Source organism: Heterocephalus glaber, unplaced genomic scaffold (assembly GCF_053883595.1).
Source record: "Heterocephalus glaber isolate CG9 unplaced genomic scaffold, H.glaber_assembly_v1.0 deba00001479, whole genome shotgun sequence".
NCBI lineage: Eukaryota > Metazoa > Chordata > Mammalia > Rodentia > Bathyergidae > Heterocephalus > Heterocephalus glaber.
The window spans coordinates 8,333,614-8,358,831 of NW_028258316.1; the positions used below are offsets into that span (position 1 = coordinate 8,333,614).

Below are 25,218 nucleotides of genomic sequence, written 5' to 3' on the forward strand. Positions count from 1 at the left end.
GAAACAGTGTGTATGGAAAAGTCCCTAACTCACACAAAAGCAGCTTCATCTTAACCCCCACCTGAACACATTCCTGGGTGACAGCAAAAACCAACACTGTCTTTACCTCATTCTGAAAGAATGTCCAGGCCACACAGCCAGAAGGCTCACCTCGCCAGCTGCCAGCTTTGTGACAGGGACCTGGAGTCAGAGGCCTTGATGTAGCCCAAGAAAGGCCTGACCCTGACTGTGCCTGGAGCTGGTGAGATAACCCCTGGGACAGGCAGCCTGGGGAGTGGTGACATTGTCCTCCCTGAAGACCCCACAGCATCTAGGCCGCCAGGCCAAGGGACGCTGGTGCCAACATGTGGTCCTCCCACATGTTGACAGGAGCCTTCTCTAGATCATGTTCACTGGACATGTCCACACAGAAACTGCATCACCTTGAGGAGGAGTCGCTGAATCAGACCCCCAGGACCACCCCCAGGCTGCCACCAGCCTGGGCACACATCACTACTTTGCACCACACAACCATTTTCTTTCCCCCTCCTGCCCCCCTACTCTGGCAGGGGAATAAACAAAAACAAACAAAAAACCAAAAGAACTGCTAGATCTGCTTATGAACAATCTTCACAACTGCTGGGATGATGACACATTTAGTCCTGGGAGTCCCGGGTGACCACCGAGGCAGTGGGGGACAGGGTTGATCTGGGGAGGGGTCTGCCTGAGAGATAAGGCATCTCTGGCCCAGGGCTGGCCCATCCTGTACGGAGGCCCAGGCCTTCTTAACCACAAGGGGGACACTGGAGCACCCCTGCTATGACAGTGAGGGCTCCTGGGTAGAGGAAGAGGGACAGAACTCCCTGGGAGCTCCCACTGGTGGTCTGGCAGAGGGCTGGCTCTGGTCTCAGAGGTGAGTACTGAGAGCACAAGGGTCACCAGGAGAGAGGCCAGAAATGGCTTAAGTGTCAAGAGACCTGGGCTGGACCCTGGCTATGTCACCAGGGGCAAGTCACAAACTCTCTGTGCCTGACTTTGCTCATCAAAAAAGCAACCCCTCCTAGGGGTTAATTATAAGGATTAGATTAGATGAGCTGGCATTTGCAAAGTGCTCAGAACAATGGCTGATGCGTTTAAAGCACTTTTACTGTGTTTTTAAAATTAATAAAATACTGCTCATGGCAAAGAACAGCTCTAAACAGGTGGAGCAGGCCCTGAAAATCCAGGCCAGGACAGCCGGGAGTCTGAGGGCAGCTCAGAAGAGCAGTCCCGGGCACCAGGCCGCCCATGCCTGGGAGGAAGGCCCCGGCCCGCCAGAGAGAAGCACCTGCAAGATTTATAGAGCACCTACTGCATGGCAGAAACTGCTAAATGTTTCACATGTATCATCTCATTTCATCCTTACAAAATCCTTTAACCTCCAACTTCCAAACAGAAAAAGAACTAATAAGCAGGTGAATTGATGCGCCAGACCATACACACAGTTGATGGGAGAGGCACAGGAGCCCACCTTCACCCAGGTCAGAGCTGCAGGCCTCTGCTGGGCTTCAGCAGGTACCAGCCGAGAAGAGAGACGGGTGGCATGAGAGAACAGAACAGGGCAGTGGCGGGGTGGGGGATTCTGAGGCCCCCTGGCTGAGTCAGTGCTGGCCCAGGTATCGGGCTGCTAAGGACAGCATGGGGCATGGTGCCTCTGGCTGTACAGGCAAGTGTCAAAGACACAGGGACAGCAGGATTTAGAGCTAAAATTCCCACTGAGTGCCCCTGGAGCTATCCTAGGATATGCAAAGTGTTCACTGAGTGCCAAATGGCCTGCAGGCTCTGGGCAGGTGTCTTCCACATCATTCCCTACCCAATCCACAGCAACACAATAACACAGAATAACCACCATTGGATGGTCAAGGCCCTGAGGCTCAGACACTCACTTGTCTAAGAATATGGAGATTACAGGATTCCATTCTGATATCCCTAGAATAAAGCTGACCCTTGCATGAATTTGGAGGCATGCAGACTGCAAGACTGTCCCCAACCTGGCCTGCAGTGTGGGCATGCAACTGTGTCCTGCCCCAGACACTCAGGAGAAAGGCCAGGTGGGAAAAACAGGAACAACCACAAGCCACCAAAAAATGAGTTAAACCAGCACAATGAAAGAAATATAAAGAATTGTTACAACTCAATAATAAAGAAACAGCCCAATTTTTTGAAAAAGTAGACAAAAGTTTGTTCAGCCATTTACCAAAGAGGATGCATGTAGGATGAATAAACACATGAAACAATGGAAAATGAAAGTTAAACTACAACAGGATATCATGCCACACCTGTTACAATGACCTAGAAAAACCCACACAATGGACTTATCCAGTGTAGATAAGGATGCAGAGCAGTTGAGCTCCCATCTCTCACTGCTGGACTTGCAAATCAGTACAGCCATTTGAGAAAGCAGTGTGGCAGTTTCTTATAAAGGTAAGCAAATGCTTACCATGGGACCTAGTTATCCTCTGGTAGGATTTTGCCTAATGCAACCAAGGAATGCACAAAAACTATATGTGCATATTTATGGCAGCTTCGTTTTCTATTTCCCCAGCATTGGAAACAACCAGATATCCATCAGTTGGTGAAAGAACAAACAAACCATGGTACATCAGTATAATCAAATCCTACAAGCAATAAAAGAAGGCATGAAGTGGTGCCACCGCCTGCCTCAAAAGCTCAAGGTCCTGAGTTCGATCCCCAGTACCACAAAAAAAAAAAAAAGAAGGCATGAAGTAACCATGTACAAGCTTTATGCTGAGTGGAAGAAGCCAAACGTATTCTATATTTCATTTATATGACATTCTATAAATGTAAAAACTACAAGGATAGAAGTTAGATCACTGCTTGCCAGGGACAGGGACAGGAGGCAAACAGACTATAAAGGGGAATAGGGGAATGAGAGTACACGTGTGTGAAACACATCTACATTCAGTTATTTTCCAAAGTCAAAGAAGGTCTTGGGAAATACAGCCATATACACTTTCATGGCAGTCCCATTCTACAGGTAGGGAGACAGAAATTTGGGAGAAAAGAAATTTGTAGTAAGTCAGAAGATGAGAAATTATTTGAAATAAAACATTAATCAGAAAAAAAGAAAGAAAAAACATTAATCAGGATGGAGGAAGGCTTTTGGAGGGGTTTCAAGGTGCCTGTCTGGTAAACTGGTGTGGACTGGAGATGGGGAAGAGGTGAGGGGCACACCCAGCAGCTGCCTGGAGGAAGAAAGCCCCAGGCAGCAGGGAATATACCTGTGAAGGTGCAGAGCAGGAATACTAAGCCATAGTTGGAAAGAGCAAGGTGGCCCATGGAGCCCAGGAGAGTGGGTGGAGGGGTAGGGTGGAAGAACTGGGTTGTGATGCCAGAGATGCATTAGTTTGTGGGGGTTTGTTTGTTTGTTTGTTTGTCTGTTTGGTTTTTTTAGCAAGATGGGAAGGTGATGGAGGAATAAGCAGAGGGAGCTCCTCAAAGCCTTGTATGAGTGTCAGGGGGGTTTTAGCACCCCATAATACAAGTAAGAGTAGCAGAGTAGGACCAAATCTGCAAGCACTCTCTGCTGTGCTGTGTGAAGGTCCAGCATGGCAACTGCATGGTGTATTCCCACGTTCTCATGTGACAGAATTCTTTAGTAATTTGAAAGAAACACCTGCTGGAGGCTGTGAGTGTGGAAAAGGGTAGAAGACTGGGACCAGGGAGAAATGGACATGCTAGCCTCCCTACAGCCTCAGGAGCCCTCCCCAGACAAACCACATGGCAGGCAGAACCAGCGAGGACAAAGTCAGGGTGTATGCATGGGCAGGGAGGATCACTGAATGAGCAGAAGCAGTTGTCTTTCTTGGCTCTCAGGCCTGTTCATTTCTATAGAATAACAACTCATTTACAACCACTACTGTTTCATCAAATCCTTAAACTACTGTCTGCTTAGAAAACATGTACTAGATTTAGGGTCATGAAGATGATGCAAATTTCCCAAAACATTCTCTTTCCAACTCTACTCCTATGCAGCTCTGCACAATTAGAACCAGCTGTTGAAGCAGGGCAGCAGCCAAGTGCAACGCTGTGAACAGTCTCTAGTCCATGTGACAGAGAAAGGGCCCCAATTAACCGAATGGAGAGCAGCTGCCAGCAGCTCAGCTCGAAACAAGATTAACAGGCCAGATACAAGACCCACAGGCCACATGTCCATTCTCTACCCTTCCACTGGGGATATGTTCAATTCCCTTTTCCCCATTCTTGTGCAACATCTTTCCCCAAACACATCGTTCAAATGCTCTCTTTTAAGCAGAGTTTGTTTTTTGATTAAGAACCTAGTTCATTACAGAAAATCTGAAAAATACAGAAAATCCAATAAAGAAAATTTAGCCTAACGTTAGCCTAACCTGAAGGAAAACTAAAGTTTACATTCTGATCTATACTAACAATAACTAACATGTACTAAGGACTCACTTTGTGTTGGGCACAACATCATTTTACTTTTATCCATCACTTACTGGATTCTCACAGCAGCCCTATGACACAAGTACTGTTATTGGCCCATTTTACAGATGAAGAAATAGAAACTTAGTTGAAGAAGTTCAGCAATATGTCCAAATCCCTATATGTGGCCAATGTGAGAGCCAGGATTAAACCTAAGTGTGCTGGTCTCTGGGGCCAGGATCCTCAGCCACTGAGCACCCCTTCTACAGGGGTAGGGCTTGCACACTTGTACACACATGTGCAAACACTACTGCGGTCTCCCAACTGAGCTCCTACTGCACCTGTGGTCTTACGATCTGCTTTTGTCCCTAATACATTACAAACATTGTCTCACTCTGCTCCATCCCTTCTTTTCAGAATTCCTGATACTCAAATGACATCTCCTAGAAAATATTCATCACATTCCTCTCCTTTTATCTTTCCTCTGAGTTTTAAGAGGAAATTTTAGCTTGTCTCTTAATTCACTACTCTGGGTTTTTTGCAGTATCTCATTTGCTGATCGCTGTTTCCATTGCAATTTAAACTTGGTAATCATGTTTCTCAGCACTAGTTGATCTTTCTTAATCTTGATCTTCACATACTCCAGGAACATTCTAAGCACTGTGGGAAATACCAAATGAGGTTTCTGGAAGCACTTGTTTCTGAGGAAGATGCAGGCTCTGATGGACTCTTCACTGCCTTCTACTAACTGAAATTTTTCTATGTTGATGAGAATGCTAAAAGAAAAAAAAGTGCATAGGAAATGGAAAGAGTGAAGCCAATGGTTTCGGGGCCACATGACTTTACCAGTGAGTTCTATGAGCCTTCTAAAGAACACATAACTCTTATGCTAACTAATCTATTCCACAAGAGAGCACAAAACTTTGTGGAAAGAATCCCCAAGCCTAACAGGTTTGTCTAGAATCAGCTAATATTAATAATCAAGGAAGTATATCAATAATTCAAAGACTAAAAAGTGATCTGATCCTTTCAATAGATATTGAAAAGGCAATTGGCCAAATATAATGTGCATTTGAAATTTTAAAAAGGAAAAGAGAACTTCTTAGAAGCTTAGTAATATTTACTTCAAGCCAACAATTCATCACTACATGACTGAGAGACAACCTGTGGACCCAAATTAAACTGGAAATTGCAGGGAACAATCTGCTCTGACACAGACTGCAGGAAGGAATCTGGGCCACTGCAGCAGGTGCTTTCTCCAAGTGTCTGGGGGAGCATGGAGGGGCCAAGCTGGCGATCAGGAAGGGGTAGGGTTTCCTGGGCACTCTGGGGATGACCTGGGTGAGACCACCTGGGGAAGTAGCAGACAGGGGGGCCTGGGGACAAGTGGCCAGGGCAAACTCAGAAAGAGAACAGAGACACAGAGAGAAGTGAGAAGCAAAGGAAGAGGAGAAAAGGACAGAGGTGGGGAGATAGTTTAAATTTTATGGGGAGAAGACTGAGGTTCACAGAGATCAATTTCATTTACGCAAGTTCATGGGAGTAGTAAATGGCAGCTACAAGAGCCTGACCTTTCAGTACAAAGGGGTCCCAGATGGAGACCAAGGGACAGGTGCCATAATCAGACAAGAGACCAGGGACAAGGGACTTGGAAAAGAATAGTGTCAAAAATGATGTGCCTACAGGTGGTGGGGGTTTGAGGCTGTCCTGGCCTAAGCCCACCTCGTCCCTCCCTGCAGTGTTAGGTGAAGCCAACTGCAGGAGACATAGGTTGAGTCTCCATCTGGCAAGATAATAATTTCATTCAGGACCTCACACCGAAAGAGCTTTCTCCCCACCCTAGGAATGTCCTTTGGATCACAAGCAGCCTGAAGTCCCTGGATAGAACGAGATTTCTGGAAACAGTGCCAGACTTTTGATAAATTCCAGCAATGGCTGTACAGTGGAACATCTTACAGAGGCACTGGGCAGTTCTGACACTCATGCTGTCTGATGATGACCACAGATGGCTGCTGTGTGAGTAGATCAGGAGGAACAGCTCTTTCAGAAATGTTATTTCCTCTCCTGAAAGGCTAAAAGGAAAAGCCAGTTTTTCCAATGTCTAATCTATACAGGGATACTTATTTAAAAGGGTGCGGAAAAATTTCAGACACTGGAGCCTCCAGTCTCCCACGGTGGGAAGCTACTTTGTGCAGGGGAGGGAGCGAGACCATGGCTTCGTTCCCAACCTCAGGTCCAGCCTGCTCCATTCACCCTCTCAGCTCCCCTCGGATCAGTAACACCCAGCCTGCCTCCCCAGCTCTGGGGATAGAGGGAGGTGGGGGGCTTGCCTTCCAGTGAGGACAATAGATATCAATTACAAACATATTATTAAGTACATGGGACAAGTTTGGAGCACAGAGACCATAACAGGGCTGGCTTAGCAGAGTTGGGGTGGAGGAGGAAGGAGCAGGCAAACTAGGCAGAGATCAGCAACCACACAGGCCTGGAGGAGCATTCAAGGCCCTAGGAGGAAGCCAGGGTAGATGAAGCACAGCAGTATGTGGGGAGGGCCAGAAGGAAGGCAAGGAGGAAAGGACAAGCCAGCTCTCACGTGGCCTGCACACCCATCTTAGAGACTTGGGACTAAACCCAAGGGCTCTGAGGAAACCACTGGAAATTTGGAACAGGCTCAGTGATGTGGATAGACTTTAAAACCACGAGGGTGGTGGGTGGTAGGAGGGGCAGCCATTAAAGTAGGAGGGGAAGATGTGGGTATAGAGATGCCTGCCAAAGTGGAAGGGAGTCAAGAGGGCAGCCTGCGCTAAGATGTTGCACTGGGACACAGCGACGTATAGGGAGGTGTACAGGGTAGGGGTCTGACTAGGACCAGCTAATGTGGGTGAGAAGAGTCACCGAGACAGATACCACGTCTCTGGCCTGACAGGGTGGCAAGCATGCCACAGCAGGGTGGGGAGCACCGCAGGATTCGCCCTGGGGCATGCTGGGCTGTGAACCTGCAGGGCTTAGCTGCCTGTCCAGCTTCTTGAAGGGAGCACAGCTCCCAGTAAACCACTAGCTCCTTCACTGTGCCACTGCCCATGGGCCCACCGTCTAGGGAACAAGGCACAGCAATCAGGGTCTCCTCAGTAGACCCACCCTATATCCTGGTCTTGTTTTCCACAATGCCCTTCACTTTTCCTTTGCTCTGCCTGAACTCATCTGTTCACTGGTCTCTGCACAAGGCTACTTTCCTCCCCATGGCCCTACCTATGTTCAGGCTTCTTCCTTTCCTGTCTGGTATCCCAATTACACTAGTTCTCTAGGCTACAAACAAATGGTAGCCCCTCCAGGAGAACCCAGCTACAGGTACTGGCTTCCCGCCCAGGTAGCTCTCAGCCTGCCCCCTTTAGTGTGGCCCTTGTAACCATTTAGGTAAATAACTGTCTTACCTTTGCTACAAGACCAGGAATTTCTCATCCATCCTTGAGATCCCTGAAACATTAGATAGGGACCTTTGTACATGGTATATGCCTGGTCCACACGTGCTGAACAACTGAATAACAGGCATGGGCCCCATCATTCCAAGCAGGCCCCAGGAATGCCTAAGCAAGCTGTATGAGGATTATGTGGAAGGTCTGCTCCGCTAGTTATACTCAAATCTATAACTCAACTCCATTCCAAGACCTCAGACATCTGGCTCTGTGCACACGGCTTCCTCCAGACGACGCCACTCAGACTTAAAGGCTGCCGCAGGCCTGACTTCAGCACATCCACAGCCAGTACCACTCAGCTCACTCTGATCCCCTCCACATGAGAGGGGCAGCAGCCACCTCACAGTCCTCACAATCCCTTCACCTTGGGTTCTGAGATGGACCATGGGGGCAACAGGAGGAGCTTCCCACAGCCTGGACCCAAAGTGCCCTGGGTCCAAGAAGGAAGTAGGGGTAGAGAAATGGGGCTGCTCTTTGTATGTCGAGCAGGCTCAGGGTGAGACAGTGCAAACTGCTGCCCAGGGAAGAAACTAGGCATAGCATTTGAGAGGCTTTCCCCCTTCAAAACATTTATCTATAATGCAGAAGGTGAAAAACAAACAAGAGATCACAGCTCATTTAATGAGTAGGTTTTATCCAGAAACTTCATATTTTCCATGGAGGAAAAAGCCAGTCTGAGTCTAAAGATTCAAACTTTTAATACCTACACTCCAGAGAAAGAAACAATCTCCTGCCATAAATCACTGCTTTGCTTTAAACCCTCCCTTCCCAGGAGGACCTGGGCCTCAGGGCCCCTCCACACCCTATAGTTGGGCTCTGCCCAGCAGCCCGTCTAGTCGGAAGGCAAACAACACAGGCTATTTGTAATGACAAGTAAACACTAATGAATTTTGGAGCATGTCTGCTGCTTGCTTTTATGGATTGTAAAATCATCTGGCTTCTTCTCACCCCATGCTGACATGCCAATGAGGCAACCCCAAGTATTTACAGATGGGCAGGCACTGCCAGGACCACTCTATGAGAAGGAGACCAGGGGGCGGGGCTGGCCCATCAACCTTCCTGTTACATACAAACCCATTTGTGCGCTCTGACACGCAGACCAACTGTTGGCATGCAAAGCCTATTAAAAAGTACTTTTTTAAACATCTTGGGGTGAGAGAGAGAGTCAATTTAACTGTCTCAATTGGGCACTGGTACAAACCTAGTCAGAGGTTACCAAAATGGCTTCTTACATATCAGCCAGATATAAACGAAGAACTTACCGTGCAATTTTTCTAGTCAGACATACCATTTATCAAACACTCCCCTCTGAATTCTGAGAATCTAGAGGAAGGGCACCTTTCGGTGTACATTGAGACATATCCTGGAGCCACCAGGGCAGACCGTCACTGCCCCTTGTCCTGGCTGTGCCACCACGGCCACCTAGGAGGAAGTGATCATGGTGGCTCTGGAACTCCTTCCACCTCCAAGAAGATTTGGGCCCTCTACAGAACCCAGATGGGCCAGGCTAGCCAGAGGCTGCCTCGGACCCGCCAGAGGCCAATTTTCATCCCACAGGAGCCAGGACCTCAGAGACCACAGGAAAGTTACAGAGATGCTGAATAGGCACCCACAGAGGGGTCCTTTCTTAGCCCCAGTAGCTATGTAAGGTTCACCTCCTAACAGCCAAGTGTCCCCACAGCTGACTAAGCCATGTAAAACCAAAGGCTGTGCTAACTGGGACACTGTGAAGCCATTAATCTGCAGGGGTCTCACTCAACTCTGCAGGTTCCTGGTCCATCTTCCCAGGCTCCATGTAGAAGCCTGCATGATGTGGATGTGGAAGGAAGGCACTATCTGGTGTAGACAGGACTCCCAGAGCTGGAAGGTTTCCAAGAGACAAATGATATCATGACCAGGGGAGAAGGCAGGACACTGGCTCCTAATGTTGCCAGGCTCTTGAACCTCTCCACTTCTCTGGAATCTGTACCTCCCCTCGAGCCCATTACCAGGTGGGATCCAGGGAGACATTCCATATGACAATAATGTGCACCTGACCCAATTTCTATTTTCTGGTGTAAGAATTTGGAATATAGGTGGAGGAATAGAAAAGGAATCAGTCCATAAAATGTGGGAACTCTAGAGCAGCTAGAAACACAAAGAAAAATATTTATGAGCACTAATAATATAAATAATGCAATCAGACCTCTCCCCTATCCCAAAAGGCTCTCTATGCCTTCAACCTTCAATGAAGGATGGGTTTCTTAGATGGAAGGTGTTCTTTCCTGCTGGGAGCCCTGAGGATTTGAGGATGCACATTGGGCAGTGAGCCCTGAGGAATCTAAGCTACTCTGCATGGCGACGAGAGATGGATGGTCCCAGGGGCAATCCGAGGGGATGGATGACAGGGGAATGAAGAGCTGGGAAAGTTGGAAGGGACTAGAAAGCTGACAGGCCCACAGTGATGCAACCCATGGCTGACCTACGGAAGCTGTTCCTGTGGCTCCCAAGCTTCCCTTTAATGAAGTATGTGTGGCTCCCTAGAGCTTTTTACAGTGTATCCTTTGTGGTTTTTTTGTACTGGGGACCTTGCACTTCCAAAGCAGGCGGCAGAACCACTGAGCTAAATCCTCGGCACTTACAGTGTATTCTTTGAGAGGACCTTGCATATATCTCTGCATCACTGGGTACTGCTGTGCAGAATCAGGCGATGTAACAGAAGTAAACTTCCAGGAGCTTGCTAGGATCCAGAAAGCAAGCTCTGGCCATCTTAAACCTATAGGATTAGAATTCAATACTCATCTTCATATGTTTCAGAGATGCCTGGGAAATGATGACCATAACAATTAAGAGAAGAGGCCGGGCATGGTGGCACATGCCTGTGATCCCAGCACTTGGGAGCCAGAGACAGGAGGATTGCTGTTAGTTCGAGGCTAGCCTGGGCTACACAGTGAGTTCAAGGCCACCCTGAACTACAAAGGGAGACCTGTCTCAAAAAAAAAATTAAGGGAAGGAAGAAGAGGGTACTAGAAGAGCAGCAACCATTCACTGAGCAGTGAGTAGGTCCTACCCAGAATGTGAGGCAAGAATTTAAATTTGCTATCATATGAATCCTCCCAGCAGCCCCATGAAATAGGTATTCTTACTACTACCATTTTACAGATGAGCTAGGGAAGGCCTAGTTTGTGGTGGAGGAAGATCTCAAACCTAGCTCTGTCTGCACCATAGTGCATGTTATTAATCAGGTTGCAACATAATCTTCCCAAAGAAAAGGCACTGCAGCCCTGATTCATCCTCCTTCTTTTCTGGAGGGTTCTGGGAACCTGGGATCCTATTCAAGATGCTCAACTTCATCTCATCCCAGCATTGCTTCCCAAGGATGCTCCTACAAGAGTTTTTCTTCGCAGGTCCCCTAGGGTCCCTATTCTCAGAGACTCTTCCACCACTCTGGAGGCTCCAATACTAAGTCAGCTCCCAAGATCCTGTAGACAGAGTCAGGAACAGCACCTCCAGAATTCTGCCAGAGTGCATGTAGATTAGGCCCACAGACTAGCCTGACCTGTTCTACTCTATCTGCAGAACCATACTCCTACATATCACCTCATGTGGGTGTCTGACAAGAGACTCAAGTTCACCATGTGCAAAATCCAATTCTGTACAGACCCCACTTATCCTCACACTATAAGCTTTTCTTGCTCCATCACTCCGTGTGCAGGCCAGGAATGTGGGAACTATCCTGACTCTTCCCTCTCTCAGCATCCACATCCCACTTAGCACCAAGGGAGCCTGCACCTATGTGGGCTACCCCTTCCCATTAGATGGACCACATCGTTCACCTATATCCCACGATAGTCTCTGAAGTGCCATGCCCACCAGGACATCCTCCACCAAGCAGCCAGAGCATGCCTTATGACATGACTCTCCTCACAGCCCTCTCCTGTCAGAAACCCTTCAGTGTCTCGCCATTGCCATCAGGGTCAGGGGCAAACTGCCTGATTTGGACCACGAGGCTCTTCTGGCACTGTTCCTGGCTGGCTCCCAGTTCCTCTGTGAGTGTCATGGTATGATCCCTCCATGGTCTGGATTCTTTATCTTCATCATCTTTTCTCACCTCAGGCCTCAGTATGCTGCTTCCTCTGCCTGAAACCTTCCTTCTCCTCTCATTCACTTGCCAATTCCACCTCACTCCTCAGGCCTTGGGTCAGACAAGCTTTCCTAGAACTCCCCACCCTGGACTACACAGGATGCTCCTTCCACATGCTACAGCAGGTGAATCCCCATGCAGCCCTTGCCCTTCTTACAGGACCTCTGCTGAGTTATGTGTCCTCCCCTACAGATGCTGAGCAATGAGCATGGAGGGGACCCATGGTCTAACTTGTATACCTCTGTGCACCCAGATCCCAGGTGAGCACTGAGACACAAAGGGTGCTGAACAACTAACTGTGGGCTGAATTAGGAAGCAAATGTATTGAAAAAGTACATTTTTCAAATAGTGGAGGCTTAATTCTTTAAATACAGTGACTTTTTATTCAGTGAATCAATGGAAATTTACAGAATACTAAGTGCCCACCACTATGCCAAACATTTAGGAGATAAAGACAACTGGGATGTATTTCTTGTCCTTTGGTCTCCAGAACCTTTGGGATCTATTGAAAGTTATGGGCTCCCACCCCACCTCCATCCCAGGGTCCTAGGGCAGAGAAGCTCAGCCAGTCCCAGCACCCGGAAGGAAGCTCCCTGCCTCCATCCCAGGATCCTAGGGCAGAGAAGTTCAGCCAGTCCCAGGACCCAGAAGGAAGCTCCCCTGCTGCCATCCCAGGCTCCCAGGGCAGAGAAGCTCAGCCGGTCCCAGCACCCAGAAGGAAGCTCCCCCACTGCCATCCCAGGCTCCTAGGGTAGAGAAGGTGAGCTGCGTGGGCTCCAGAAGCACACACCACCACCACCACCCCCGTGGAAATGAGAAAACACAGAAACAAGCCTCAAAAACAGAGTTCCAGATCACCTACAGCAACCCCAAAGGGAAACGAGATGGAATACTCTGATACTCAACCACCTGGACTCTCTGAACTGGCAACAAAAGAGGATCTGGGAAAAATGAAATCAGAAATAATTACTCAGATAACAGCAAAGATTTTGCTCATGGTGCAAGACATGATTAATAAATTTAGAGAGGACACAGATAAAAAAATAGAGGATCTGAGGAACATGATGGAATCCCAACATAGGAAACAAATGGAATCCATAAAACAGATACAAACAGATTTCCAAGAGATTAAAAACTCCATCGAAAGTCTGCACAGCAGAATGAACCAATGTGAGGATAGAATTTCACATATAGAAGATAAGATTGCAATTAGTGAGGAGGAAAAGAAAAATTGCTTTAAAATTATAAGGGACCACGAGAAATCAATCCAGCAGCTGCTAGACAATGCAAAGAAGAATAACATAAGACTGATTGGAGTCAATGAAGAAACAGGAGAGAATGCAGATGACATAAAAAACTCTTCACAGAAGTGATGGCAGAAAACTTCCCAAGGAGGGGAAAAGAACTTGACATACAGATAAGTGACGCATATAGGACTCCAGCTAGCCTTAATCAAAAAAAAAAAAATCTACACATAGGCATATAATAGTTAGGATTCCAGAAATCCAACAGAAGAACAAAATTCTACAAGCAGTGAGAGAAAAGAAGCAAATCACATACAAAGGAAAGCCCATCAGAATCACAGCAGACTTCTCAATGCAAACCCTCAAGGCAAGAAGAGCTTGGAGTGATGTATTTCAAGCCCTAAAAGAAAACAGTCTCCAACCCAGATTGATGTACCCTGCAAAACTATCTCTCAAAATTGATGGAGATATTTTCATGATAAAGAGCACCTCAGGAACTTTATGAATACCAAACTGGCACTCCAAAAAATTTTAGACAATACCCTAGGAAAAGGCAATGAGGATCACAACCCCAGGAAACCCAGCAGAATGAATCCATTGGGCGTGATAAATTAAATACAAAGGGGGAGAATCCAACAAAAAGAAAAAGTCATGACAAGGCTTTTAAAACTTTTAACTTCATCTCCCTAATGAGTGTATAAGTCAATCTTATTACTTATTACTAATCAAGGTACTGATTAGTATTTTTCTGATTCTAGAGTTGCACACCATTCCTTGTGCTATACTGGCTATTTATCATCTTCTTATGTCTACATTTTAATTGGGTTGTCTATTAATGAGCTCTAAGAATTCTTTATATATTCTGGTCATAGGTTATATGCACTGTAAATATGGTCTGTTTAAGGACTACTTTTCATTTTAATGATGTCTTTTAGGCTTTCTTGTTTAGGTTCATAGATCCCTTCAAGTTATTTTCATGTATGGAAATAAAGGGTTGAGGTTAATTTTTTATACACGGATAGCAGGTGTTCTAGTGCCGCTCGTTGAAAACATTATCTCTTCCTTGGCTCTTGAATTGAGTTTATATTCTATAAAATGCTAATGTTAAATAATCTTTCAAAACTCAGTGGACCATATATGTGTGTGGTTCTATTTCTAGATTCTGTGCTTTATTCAAATGATCTATATGTCTTTCCTTACACCAACACTGCCTTGATTACTGTAGCTTTAGAAGAAGTCTTAAAATTAGGTACTAAATGTCTTACAACACTGTTTTTGTTTTTAACTTTTCTAGGTCCTTTGTACACCTACATAACTTTTAAATTTCAATATCCAATTCTTCATTTATAGAAAGTATACACAGACCTGAATTTTTATATATACTTTGTGTTTTCTAATCCTGCTAAATTCAAGTACAAGTTCTAAGGGCTCCTAGAGATTTCTTAGTATTTTCTCTGTAGATGATCATTTCATCTACATATAAAGATTTTGCTTCTGCTGTGCCAATCCTATCCTAGTTGTGTCATTTTATTGCCAGACTATTTTGGTGGGGACTAGGTTTCAAGGTTTAATGGACAGATAAAGAGTAAGCATATCTGCCCTTGTTCCTCACCTTAAGGAGAAAGCATTGTATCTTCTCCATTTATATAAGGCGTTCTCGCTGGAAGTATGGAGTACGTCTTTAATCTGTTGAGAAGGTTCTGTTCTACTTCTAGTCTCCTGATAGCTTTTACCATGAACAACTGTAGAATTTAGTCCAATACTTTTTCTCCAACTAGTGACAGGATCATATGGCTTTTTCCTTTCCTCTGTTAAAATGATGACTTTTGGGGGTGGATCTTCCAATGCTGAACCAATACTGTCAGCCCTATAACAAAACCACTTTCTACATTTTGCCAGATCTGACTTCCAATAGTTTGTTTTGTTAAACAAATTTCTATCTATGTTCATACTTTTTTCTTCTATTATCTTTATCCAGTTTTAGGATTAGCACAATGTTGAGTTCCTAAAATGAGGGGAGAAGTGTTCCTTCTTTTTTCTGCTTTGTTTGATATAACTTATCAGTTAAAATGTTTATGAGCCTGCTGTTGTCATATACGTAGGTTTACAAGCTAGGAATATACTTTCTTTAATAGGTGCTATTCAAATTTTATATTTCCTCCAGAGTTAGTTTCATTAATTTGTCTTCCACGGTACTTCTTAGAAGTTGTCAAATTTATTTCAAAAAAGATTTTTGTAATATGCTTTCGATATCCTTTTAAATTCTGTAAAATCTGTGGTAATGTCTCCTAGATCTTAATATTATAGTTTAAAAAATGTATAACTGATATTGTGTAACAGGAAGAAAAGGTCTAAAAGAGCAGGGGAATTGGGAGGGGTAGGAGAACGAAAAAAAGGGAAAGGAAAAATATGAGAAGAGGAAAAAAATGGAAACAAGGTCTTTGCAAATAGGGAAGGGTGGAGGGGGTGAAGGGAGGGCAAGGGAAAGGGAAAAAAAATAAGAACCAAGAGACTCATGTAATGGTACAAGATCCCAATGATGAATGTAACTGTATTTTATACTGAAAATGTACCAATAAACTTAATGGGGGAAAAAAAAGGAGAAAGTTATGGGCTCCCTCTCCAATAAAATATAACCAAAAAAGCACGATAAATTTTGTACACAATCTATCTTAACATTAAATTTAAATATAAACCCCTTTCAGAGATTATTCTGGCCTCCCTCCTTCCTTCTCTCTTCCATGTATACAAATTAATGTCAACTTCCTAAAAAGAATCAAAAGAAATAATAGTTGTGCATAAGATCAACATGCATCTGGTAAGGCAGAGCGTACTGCGGTCTGGCATAAGGAAGTCATGGGGTAAATGTGTGGACCCTGGAGATAACTGTATGGGTTTGTATCTGACTCTACCTTGACCAACCCTGACCATGGACAGTTTGGCTCATCTCTCTGGGCCTTAGTCTCCTCAGTCAAAAATTGAGGTAATAAGATTGCCTACTTTTTTTGAATGTGATACATATTCAACAGACTGATTCATGCAGCTATTAGAATAGTGCTTGTCACAGACTAACCGTTCAACAAACACAGTTATAATGATTACTTTTGAACATAAACATGGAATTGTGAAACACTCGGCACATTAAACATGCTTTGATCCATAACACCTTGACATTTAATGAACTTGACTTTTTTGTTTAGATCCCAACAAGTGCTTGAAAACAAGACTCCCAGGGGAAGGCAGTGGCATCTCAAAACACTGCTTCCAAAGCCCACTGGCCAGCATCAGTGTGTGTGTCAGGGCAGTAAACAACATCCAGCTCCAAGGGTTTTCCAGCTGAACCAATGCTGCATCCGTCTCTTTAGTCTCAAGTCCCTGATGAAAGCAACATCAAAATCTCCTTCATTCATGGCTTGTCCCCAAGTAAGGACTGAGTCCATACTCCCTTTGCATGTTTCATGGAGCAGAAGCAGCCTTCGAAAGGGAAGGGGAGCACATCTGGACTGTGGGGATTTCTGCTGCTGCAGATGGAGCATGACTCTGCCACTCTCAGGCCACACAAGCCTTTCTTCCAGCATCAGAAAGTCTGCAGGCTTGCCCCTGCTCCAGCCACCTCTTCCACAGGACAGCATGACCCCATTTTCCTGCAGCATCTATAATAGTCTATTGAAAGGTTTACCTCACTCACATGGCCAAAAATAGCTGGCAGGTAAGCCAAGCCATGAATAAATTCTTCTTTCTATATTTTGTGGATTTTCCTTTCCTTTCAAAGAAAAAAGAAGAACTTCAGTCTAAAGTTCAGTCAAGTACTTCAAGACTTATCCTTTGGAAAGCCTGCAGAGAACTCTGAAGTTGAAGCAGCTTTCTGTTTTGCTCCATTTCATAACAAAACCTCCTGAGAAGGCAGTGACTCAGGCTCTGGCTCTGATGAAATCACAGGCTTTCAAAGCAGGCTTTCAGGAGCACAACAGTCTGATGTCAGTGCACTCTGGCATGCAAAGTCCAGCCACAGTGCCAGGTGGACCTTCTTGCTTCATCAAAGTTGCAAAGCTAGATGTGTTTCCAGAAAAAGCAAGTTCTTCTGTACAGATAGCCTTGACAGTGTTTTCAGTCAAAATTTAGCCTGGCAAAGAAACTGCTTACCAGACTGAAGTTTCCCAAAGGTATCTGCAATATAAGAATTCTTCTTGGATGTTGACAATATGCAAGCAACATATAACAACAGGAGCTGGTTTCATGGAGATTGTTATCAGCAGTTCATGCAATGCATTTCAAGAGAAATGGACAGCCACTGATTCTTTCCATGACCAGCCTCAGAATACCAGAAGAGAGGTGAACTGTTCTAGAAAAGACTTCATTTGACACAAGAACTGCCCCAGGCTCCTCCCTCCACTCCAAGCCACCATTCAGCTCAGTCACATCCACTTTACGTGGCTCCATCGAGCTGTCATCTATCAGAGTGGCTTCTTTTGCTTGGCAATGCAAGGAGCAGTTTTGAAGGGTATTCCAAAATGAGGCACTGGGGTTGGGGTAAATCAAAGTTTTAGAAAAGTCCCAGCTTTTTCCAAGTCAAGCCTTCTTGCCACAAGTAAGTCGCCCTCTGCCTTAGGAATCTTTAGGATGTGAGTGCTCCTTCTTCTGCACAGGTGGCAGGCAACCAACCACTGGCAAGAATCCTATCACTGCAGCCTAATGTTCCGGTCATGAAAGTGAAACCAAAGATCCTGTAAGCTTTGTTGCACTTTTTTCACTTGAGATTTTCCAACTTACATCAGGATCAACAGAAATACAAATGTACATAGTCATATAAAGGATACATTTTCATAAATCCCCTTCAAAGGGAAAATATTCTAGCTACTCAGTACAGAGGGGCAATGAAAATGGACATTTCCCAGACACGTGTGATATAGCACCTCTTGCCATCCTATGCCCTTCTGGAGTAGCATGACACCTCAGTATATTCTGAGAAAAGTAATTCTTCATACAGAAGGTAGTTTTGTTTTGTTTTGGTTTTTTTGGTACTGGGGATTGAACTCGGGTCCTTGTGCTTGAGGGGCAGGTGGCAGAACCACTGAGCTAAATCCCCAGCTCCAGAAGGTAGTTTTCAAAATAAAGGGACTTTTGAGTCTATGACAAAGTAACTGGTATTAGAGTAACTATACAAATTGGATAATATAATTCCAGCAACAAAAATGTGGCTATTTAGAGTTAACAGAGAGCAACCAAAGCAGCCAGGGTTTGATCACCCAAGATGCCAGAAAGGAGGGAAGTGCTCACTGAGGTGAGATCTCCACTCATTGTTGTTTCAGCCTTGGATGAGACCAAGTGAAGACAAAGATGTGGAACAAAGGAAACTCAGTATTGCTCATAGAATGTAAACTTCCGAAAATAGTTTAGCATCATCCATTAAGCTGAAAATCACAACCAAAGCTCATTGAAAACCTGATAACCTGAATATCAAGCTCTTTTTTAGAGAAATACCTGGAATAGATAATCTTTCTAGCTCACTAAAAATGGATAACCTGAATGGCAATTTCTCTGTTAAGAGAAACAATTCATAGTTTAAAACATTCCACCGTGATACATCAATCATCCCGCTTGGTATTTACCAAAGGAGTTGAAAACTAGTGTGCATACAAAAACCTGCACATAAATATTTATAAAAGCTTTACTCATAGTTGCCAAAACTTGGCAGCAACCAAGACGTCCCTTGGTAGATGAATACATAAACTGTGGTACATCCAGACAATGGAATATTATTCAGTACTAAGAAGAAATGAGTATCAAGACATGAAAAAGCATAGAGGAAACTTCAATGCATATTACTAAGTGAAAGAAGCCAATCTGGAAAGGCTATATAAGGTAAGATTCCAATTATATAACATCTTGGAAAAGGCAAAACTTTGGAGACAGTAAAAAGGTCAGTAGTTGCCAGGGAAAGAAAAGGCTGAACAGGTGGAGCAACTATTCTCCATGACACTGTAACAGTGGTACAACACCAAACGTGAACCCTAGTGTAAAATACAGACTTTGAGTGGTGATGATGTGTCAATATTGGTGGGGAGGCTGTGGGAAAGGAAATATATAGGAACTCTATACTTTATGTACATCTTTGCTATGAACCTAACACTATCCTAAAGTCTATTTAAAGGGAAAACATGAGCCAAGGATGTAGCTCAGTAGTGCTGCACCTGCCTGGCAAGTGCAAGGTCCTGAGTTCAATCTCTGGTACCTAAATAAAGAAATAGATAGATAGATAGATAGATAGATAGATAGATAGATAGATAGATAGGAAAACATTTAGGAATTTACACAAAGTAAACTCCATGCCCAGAAAGTTCTACTGGTAAAAATCTACAAAATATAGGGCTGTGGATTTAGCTCAGTGGCACTGCACCTGCCTCACAAGTGCAAGGTCCTGAGTTCAATCTCTGGTACCAAAAACAAAAAAAACCCTACAAATATTTAGGACAGAAATCAGACTAACCCTACACAAACTCTTTTGGAAAACTGAAAAAGAAAGAATACTTTCCAGTTCATTTTGTGAAGTCAGCATTACAATGATACCAAAACCAGACAAAAACATTGTAAGAAAAGAAAAATATAGACCAATATTGCTTATCATGATCAGACACAAAAAATTGTTAACAAAATTTTAGCAAACTAAATCCAACAATATACAAAAAGGATTCTACATCATGATTAAGTGCGGGATTATCACAGGAATGTAAGGTTAGTTTAATATTTTAAGTCAGTCCATATAATCCTCCATAGTAAGAGACTAAAAAAAAAAAAAAAAAAAGCTGGGGCCAGGGATTCAGCTCAGTGGTTCTGCCACCTGCCTTGCAAGCACAAGGTCCCAAGTTCAATTCCCGGTACAAAAAAAAAAGCTGTATGATTATCTCAGTAGATACAGAAATACATTTCCTAAAACCCAATATCCACCCCACATAAAAATTTCAGCAACTAGAAGTACAGGGAAACATCTTCAACCTGATAAAAGGTATCTAGGAAAAACCTACAGTTAACAGCTAGCCATCATCCTTAATGGTAAAAGACTTCCTCTGAAATCAGGAACAAGTGGCTGGGTGTGGTGGGACACATGCCTATAGTCCCAGATCTTGGGAGGCTGAGGCAGGAGGATTACTGCAAATTCAAGGTCAGCCTGAACACATAGTGAGACCCTGTTTCAAAAATAAAATAAAATCAAGAACAAGTCAAGAATATTGGCCCTCATATCACTGCTGATCAACACTGTATGAGAGGCTGCAGCCAGTGCAAGAAGGCGAGAAAAAGAAACAAAAGTATTTCTCTCATAAAGAAAAAGATAAAATTGTTGTTAATCACAGAAGCGTCATAATCATCTGTGTAGTGAATCTTAGAGAATCTACCCCAAAAAGCTATTAGAACTAACAAATGAGCTTAGCAAAGTTTTGGGCTATAAGGGCACTTTACAAAACTCAGGTGTATTTCTATAAAATACAAATGAAAAATTAGTATTGAATTTAAAATAACATTTATAGCAGCACAGAAAATAGAATACCCTAGAGATGAATCTGACAAGAGATGTACAAGACCTAAATACAAAAAGCTACATAAAATTAGTGAAACAAATTAAGAGAAAAAAATCTGAATACGTGGAGAGATGTACTTCAGAGTCCATATACATGGGTACAATCAGTGTATTCATGGCTCAGGCGACACAGTATCTTTAAGATGTCAACTGTCCCCAGACTGATCTACAGATTTAACACAATCACAGTCAAAACCTCAGCAATTACGCCGCCTGTTTCAAAAGCGCAAGGACCCGAGTTCTATCCCCACTACCAAAAAAAAACCAAAAAAAACCCCAGCAAGTTTTGCTGGTAAAACTTACTAAGCTATTCACATCACATACAAATGCAAAGGACTACAATAGCCAAAATTTTGAAATGAAGAAATTTTTAAAGTATTCACCGTCTGATGTTGATTATACCTCATAAAGCTGAGAAGATTCAGTCCTCGTGTCCAATTTTTTGAGGTATTCACATCATCATTTTCACTTTGCAGACAGAGAAACTGAGACCCAGGAGGATTAAGTGACTTGACCATGTTTACACCTAAACAAACCTAGATCCTTCTCGTCCAGAGCCCATGCTTAGAAGCACACAGATAGAAATGTTTTTCTTTCTGCCTCTTATCTGTCCAATGAGTGTTGACAAATATTGATCATATAATGTACCAGAAAGTGTGCTTGGATGAGGCAAAAAGAAAAAGGTCCCAGCCTTGAGGAAAGGTACATATTACTGGACCCAGAGCCCTTCTAAGACTGACTTATAAGCACTCTTTATCAATTTTCTCCTCATTGTATCTCTGTCTTCTCTGGAAACGGAAGAAATGATATGTGGGGGTCTGCCATGGGCCAGGCCAACACTGGTCCTCTACCTCCACTCTCCCTATGAGATGGGCCTCACTTCCATCTTACAGATGAGGAAACAGAGACACCAGGAGGTAAAGGTATTTGCCCTTGATCCCACAGCTAAAGAGCAGAGAGCCAGGTTTCCAATGCAGACCCCTTGCTTCCAGACTTCAGGGTTCACCCCCTACAGCACACTGCCTGAAGTCATGCAGTTGCTCCTGTGACCAAACAAACCTCCTTTTCCTTACAGACAAAATCACAACCAGGCACCAAGTCCCCATGGATGAAAACAGCTGTTCACCAAAGGTTCTGTTTCATATTATTAATTTGCTTAAAAGGAAATTTGGTTTCTAACCAGCACTAATGTCATATCCACGCTCAAGAAGAGAAAAAATGAGTCTTAAAGTTGCGAAGTTCACTGGCCAAATGTGCTGCCGGCCTGCACCTGCAGCCAGACCTGACTCCCGGCCCTCCCCACTCTTCAGGCAGGTCTGCTGGGGCCCAGAGAGGGACTCCAGTCTCCACCCCATCTCCATCAGGCGTGAGCCCTTTTCTACTGTGTTTCCACTATGACAAGAAATCATTCCAGTAGACTGAGCAATTACTAGATAATGAAGAGCAAATAACAAATGTGAACTCAGAGCAACAGCAGATGAGAGCGACCACTGCTCAGGCTTCTGGTGCTGACGAATATCGGCACTGACGAGCATGACGTTGGGAGCCATCCTTTCCAGGCCTTGGCCCCAAATGGAGGATGCCTGGACCACTCCTACCACCTGATTCTGTTTTGTGAACAAAGGGCAGCAGCACAGCATAGAAGACAAGAGGGTTTAAGGGGACATTATTATTATTGCCATCACCACTACATCCTAGATGCATTCCACAAGTAACAAACAGTGCTGGGCATTGTGCTAGTCCCAGGAGATGAGTTTACAATCCAAGAGGGAGACAGACTTTGAATGGCTAACCACTCCACTTAGAAGTCAGAATTTTGGGACAAGTGAAGTCTATCTATAGGAGCAATGGGTGGGTGGCCATACTCACTTCCCTGGACCTCTAACTGCAACCATCTGTAGAGGGCAGAGTGGAGCACTACGCAGAGAGCACAGTTCTAGGAGGCAGGCTGGGAGGGAAACTAGGGGCTGTGCTGCACACAGCTAGGCAGCAGGCTGGTACAGGGGCCTGGCAGGCTGCTGATGAGGCGGGACTGTCTTTGAGGAGCAGCCAGAGCCGCAGAGAACTGTGCAGGCAAGGACAGGGTCAGACTTTGGCTTTAGAAAGATGTGTCTGGCTGCAGAGGAGGCTGGGCACAGGGTTGTACGATTGGGCCGCTTCCCTCATAGGGAAGAGAGATGGCAGTGGTCTGGATAGGGTGCCCTGAAAGGAAACAGTTTGAGAAAAGTGCCCAGCATGTGACCTGAGAGAAGGGCTTTGATGTCAGCGAAAGTGATCTCCCACAAATAACTGCCTGCTGGCCCTGCTCCTCCCCTCTCGACGGGGCAGACACTGTATTCCAAGGAGTAGCAAGGACACACAGGGCTTGTCCCACATCCAATACTGACCTCGGCTTTCTGGAATGCCTCCTTCTTCAGAGCAGGTGATGCATCCAGACAAAAGATCAGAGGGTCAGGTTCCCGAAGCCACAGCAGAGTTTCCCTGAACTGCGGTGTGCCTTGGGGCAGAGGAAACTGTGGGTTGGTGTAGAGAGCCCTCCGCTCCTGCACCCAGCCTGTCTGCAATCCAGAAGGCCCAGACAGATGCTGGCCAGGTCCTGCCGCACAGTCTCCAGGGCCAGGGGGACACAAGGAAGGTACAATCAAGTCACTCCAGAGAAATGTCTGCAGGGGCGGGCCTCCTGTCTGCACAATGACCCTTTACCCAAGACATTTCTGTTCTACTGCCCCACCTCCTCACTGGCTGGACGTGCCTTTTCCTCAAGCCTCACTGAGGAGATTCCCTCCAGGGCCCAGACAGTAAGGAGGGGAGATGGAGAAACAACCAGCACCCATTTGGACCACCCCTTGTCTGCCTTGCCTGATGCTGAGCACCTAGCCTGAGCTTGGAGCCCAATGGGAGATGATGGTGATACGCTGGTTCCCAACCTCCCAAAGCTTACAGGCCAGGCTGTTTAGCCTTTCGTCCAGGCAGCCATGCTGGTTCTTGATCCTCCCCCTCCACATGTCACTATCTTCCATGGGCTCTGGTTCTCAGCCTCCTTCCCAGTCTCAGGGGCTTCGGTCTACTGGGTAGTGTGTCCTACCACCCTGGTCCCATGGGCTTTGTCTCTACTCTACCTCAGCTCCCCAAGGACAGAGTCATCACCCCACAAGCAGTTGACAGAGCTCCTCTACCTCAAAGATCCTGAAACCTAAAATCCTTCCCCTTCATAACTCCCTCCCACCTTCACTCCAGCCCAAATCTATGTGTCACGCTGTTCTCAGCTGTGGTCCCCTCAGCCCTTCTGGAGTCTTCCAAGCCCCTGTCCCTCTGGCCTTCTGGCCTCCCACACCCTGGTGAAACATGGTTGGCTTCCCAGAACCTTGTTCCCAGGCCTCCTCCTACCCCTAGAGGCACATGCTTTGCCTTCTTTTTATTTTTTGGTACCAGGGATCGAACTCAGGTCCTTGCACTTACGAGACAGGCAGTGTAACCACTGAGCTAAATCCCTGGCCCTCTGCCTTCTTATTGTGCCTCCCCTTCTGCTCCCCAAATGCACAGGCCATTTCTTTCCCTCCACACCCACAGCCTGTTTCTTCTCCTCTTGGCCCTCCCAGTGGCCTCAAACCAACTAGTCCAGTGTCAAGCCTTCCCCTTCTCTTCATTGCCACTCTGCCATACTCATCGAGCCACCTGCAAAAGCCCCTAACCAGTCTCCCTGACTCCATTTGGTTCTGCCTTGGTTAGAGTGAACATCCTAAAATAAAAACCTCTCTATGACATTTCTCTTTTGAAAAACCTTCAGTGATAAAATACAAACTCCACAGCCTGGCAACCTCAGCCTCCCTCTCCAGCCTCATTGCCCTCCCCGTCCAACCCATATGTCCACTCGACCTAGCCCTCACACATATCCCTGCTCCTCAAAGATGTCAGGGACTTCACAGGTCCAGTTCCTGTTCTGAGCCACTGGGTCTCTGGCCTGGGCCTTGAGGTACCTCTCTTGCTACCTCCTTGGTTACTGCCCTTCCCACTGGTCCCTGTGTTTCTTGGACTTCCATCCCCTGGGTCATGGTCCTGGCCTTGCAAGAGAGACCTGAATATTATTATTCCTCTGGTCACCACCAACTTTCAGTGCCCTCTAACGCCATATGTATTTGGACCTTTCTGCTTGCACAACATTCTTGGCCACCCCACTTTCCTGGCTCCCTCAGTTAAACCTCTGCTCCTCTGGGACACACTCCCCCACCCTCTCTCTTTGCTGCCCCCATGGCCTAACTACTTCTTGTCTATTGTTTACTTGCATATCTGCCTCAGTCTTGCTGGGATGTGCTAAGGTCTCTTTCATCCATTCCTCTCCAGCCTTCACACAGTAGACAGATGAATGAGTAAATGAATAAA

General features: G+C 45.3%; 1 protein-coding gene across 29 annotated transcripts in view; it reads right to left on the reverse strand.

The window, feature by feature from the left end:
* Ralgps1 (Ral GEF with PH domain and SH3 binding motif 1) overlaps window positions 1-25,218 on the reverse strand; it is a 262,738-nt gene that overhangs the window by 165,924 nt on the left and 71,596 nt on the right. For 18 of the 29 annotated variants that reach the window (XR_015439737.1, XR_015439736.1, XM_087182747.1 and 15 more), the window contains one exon: window positions 23,226-23,351. The exons of the other annotated variants lie outside the window; for them this stretch is intronic. Coding sequence is in view for 16 of the 18 variants with exons in the window: in XM_087182747.1 (XP_087038873.1) it covers window positions 23,226-23,351 (126 nt within the window). In the remaining 2 variants the exon portion in view is untranslated. The remainder of the gene's footprint in view (window positions 1-23,225; window positions 23,352-25,218) is intronic. 29 annotated transcript variants of the gene reach the window in all.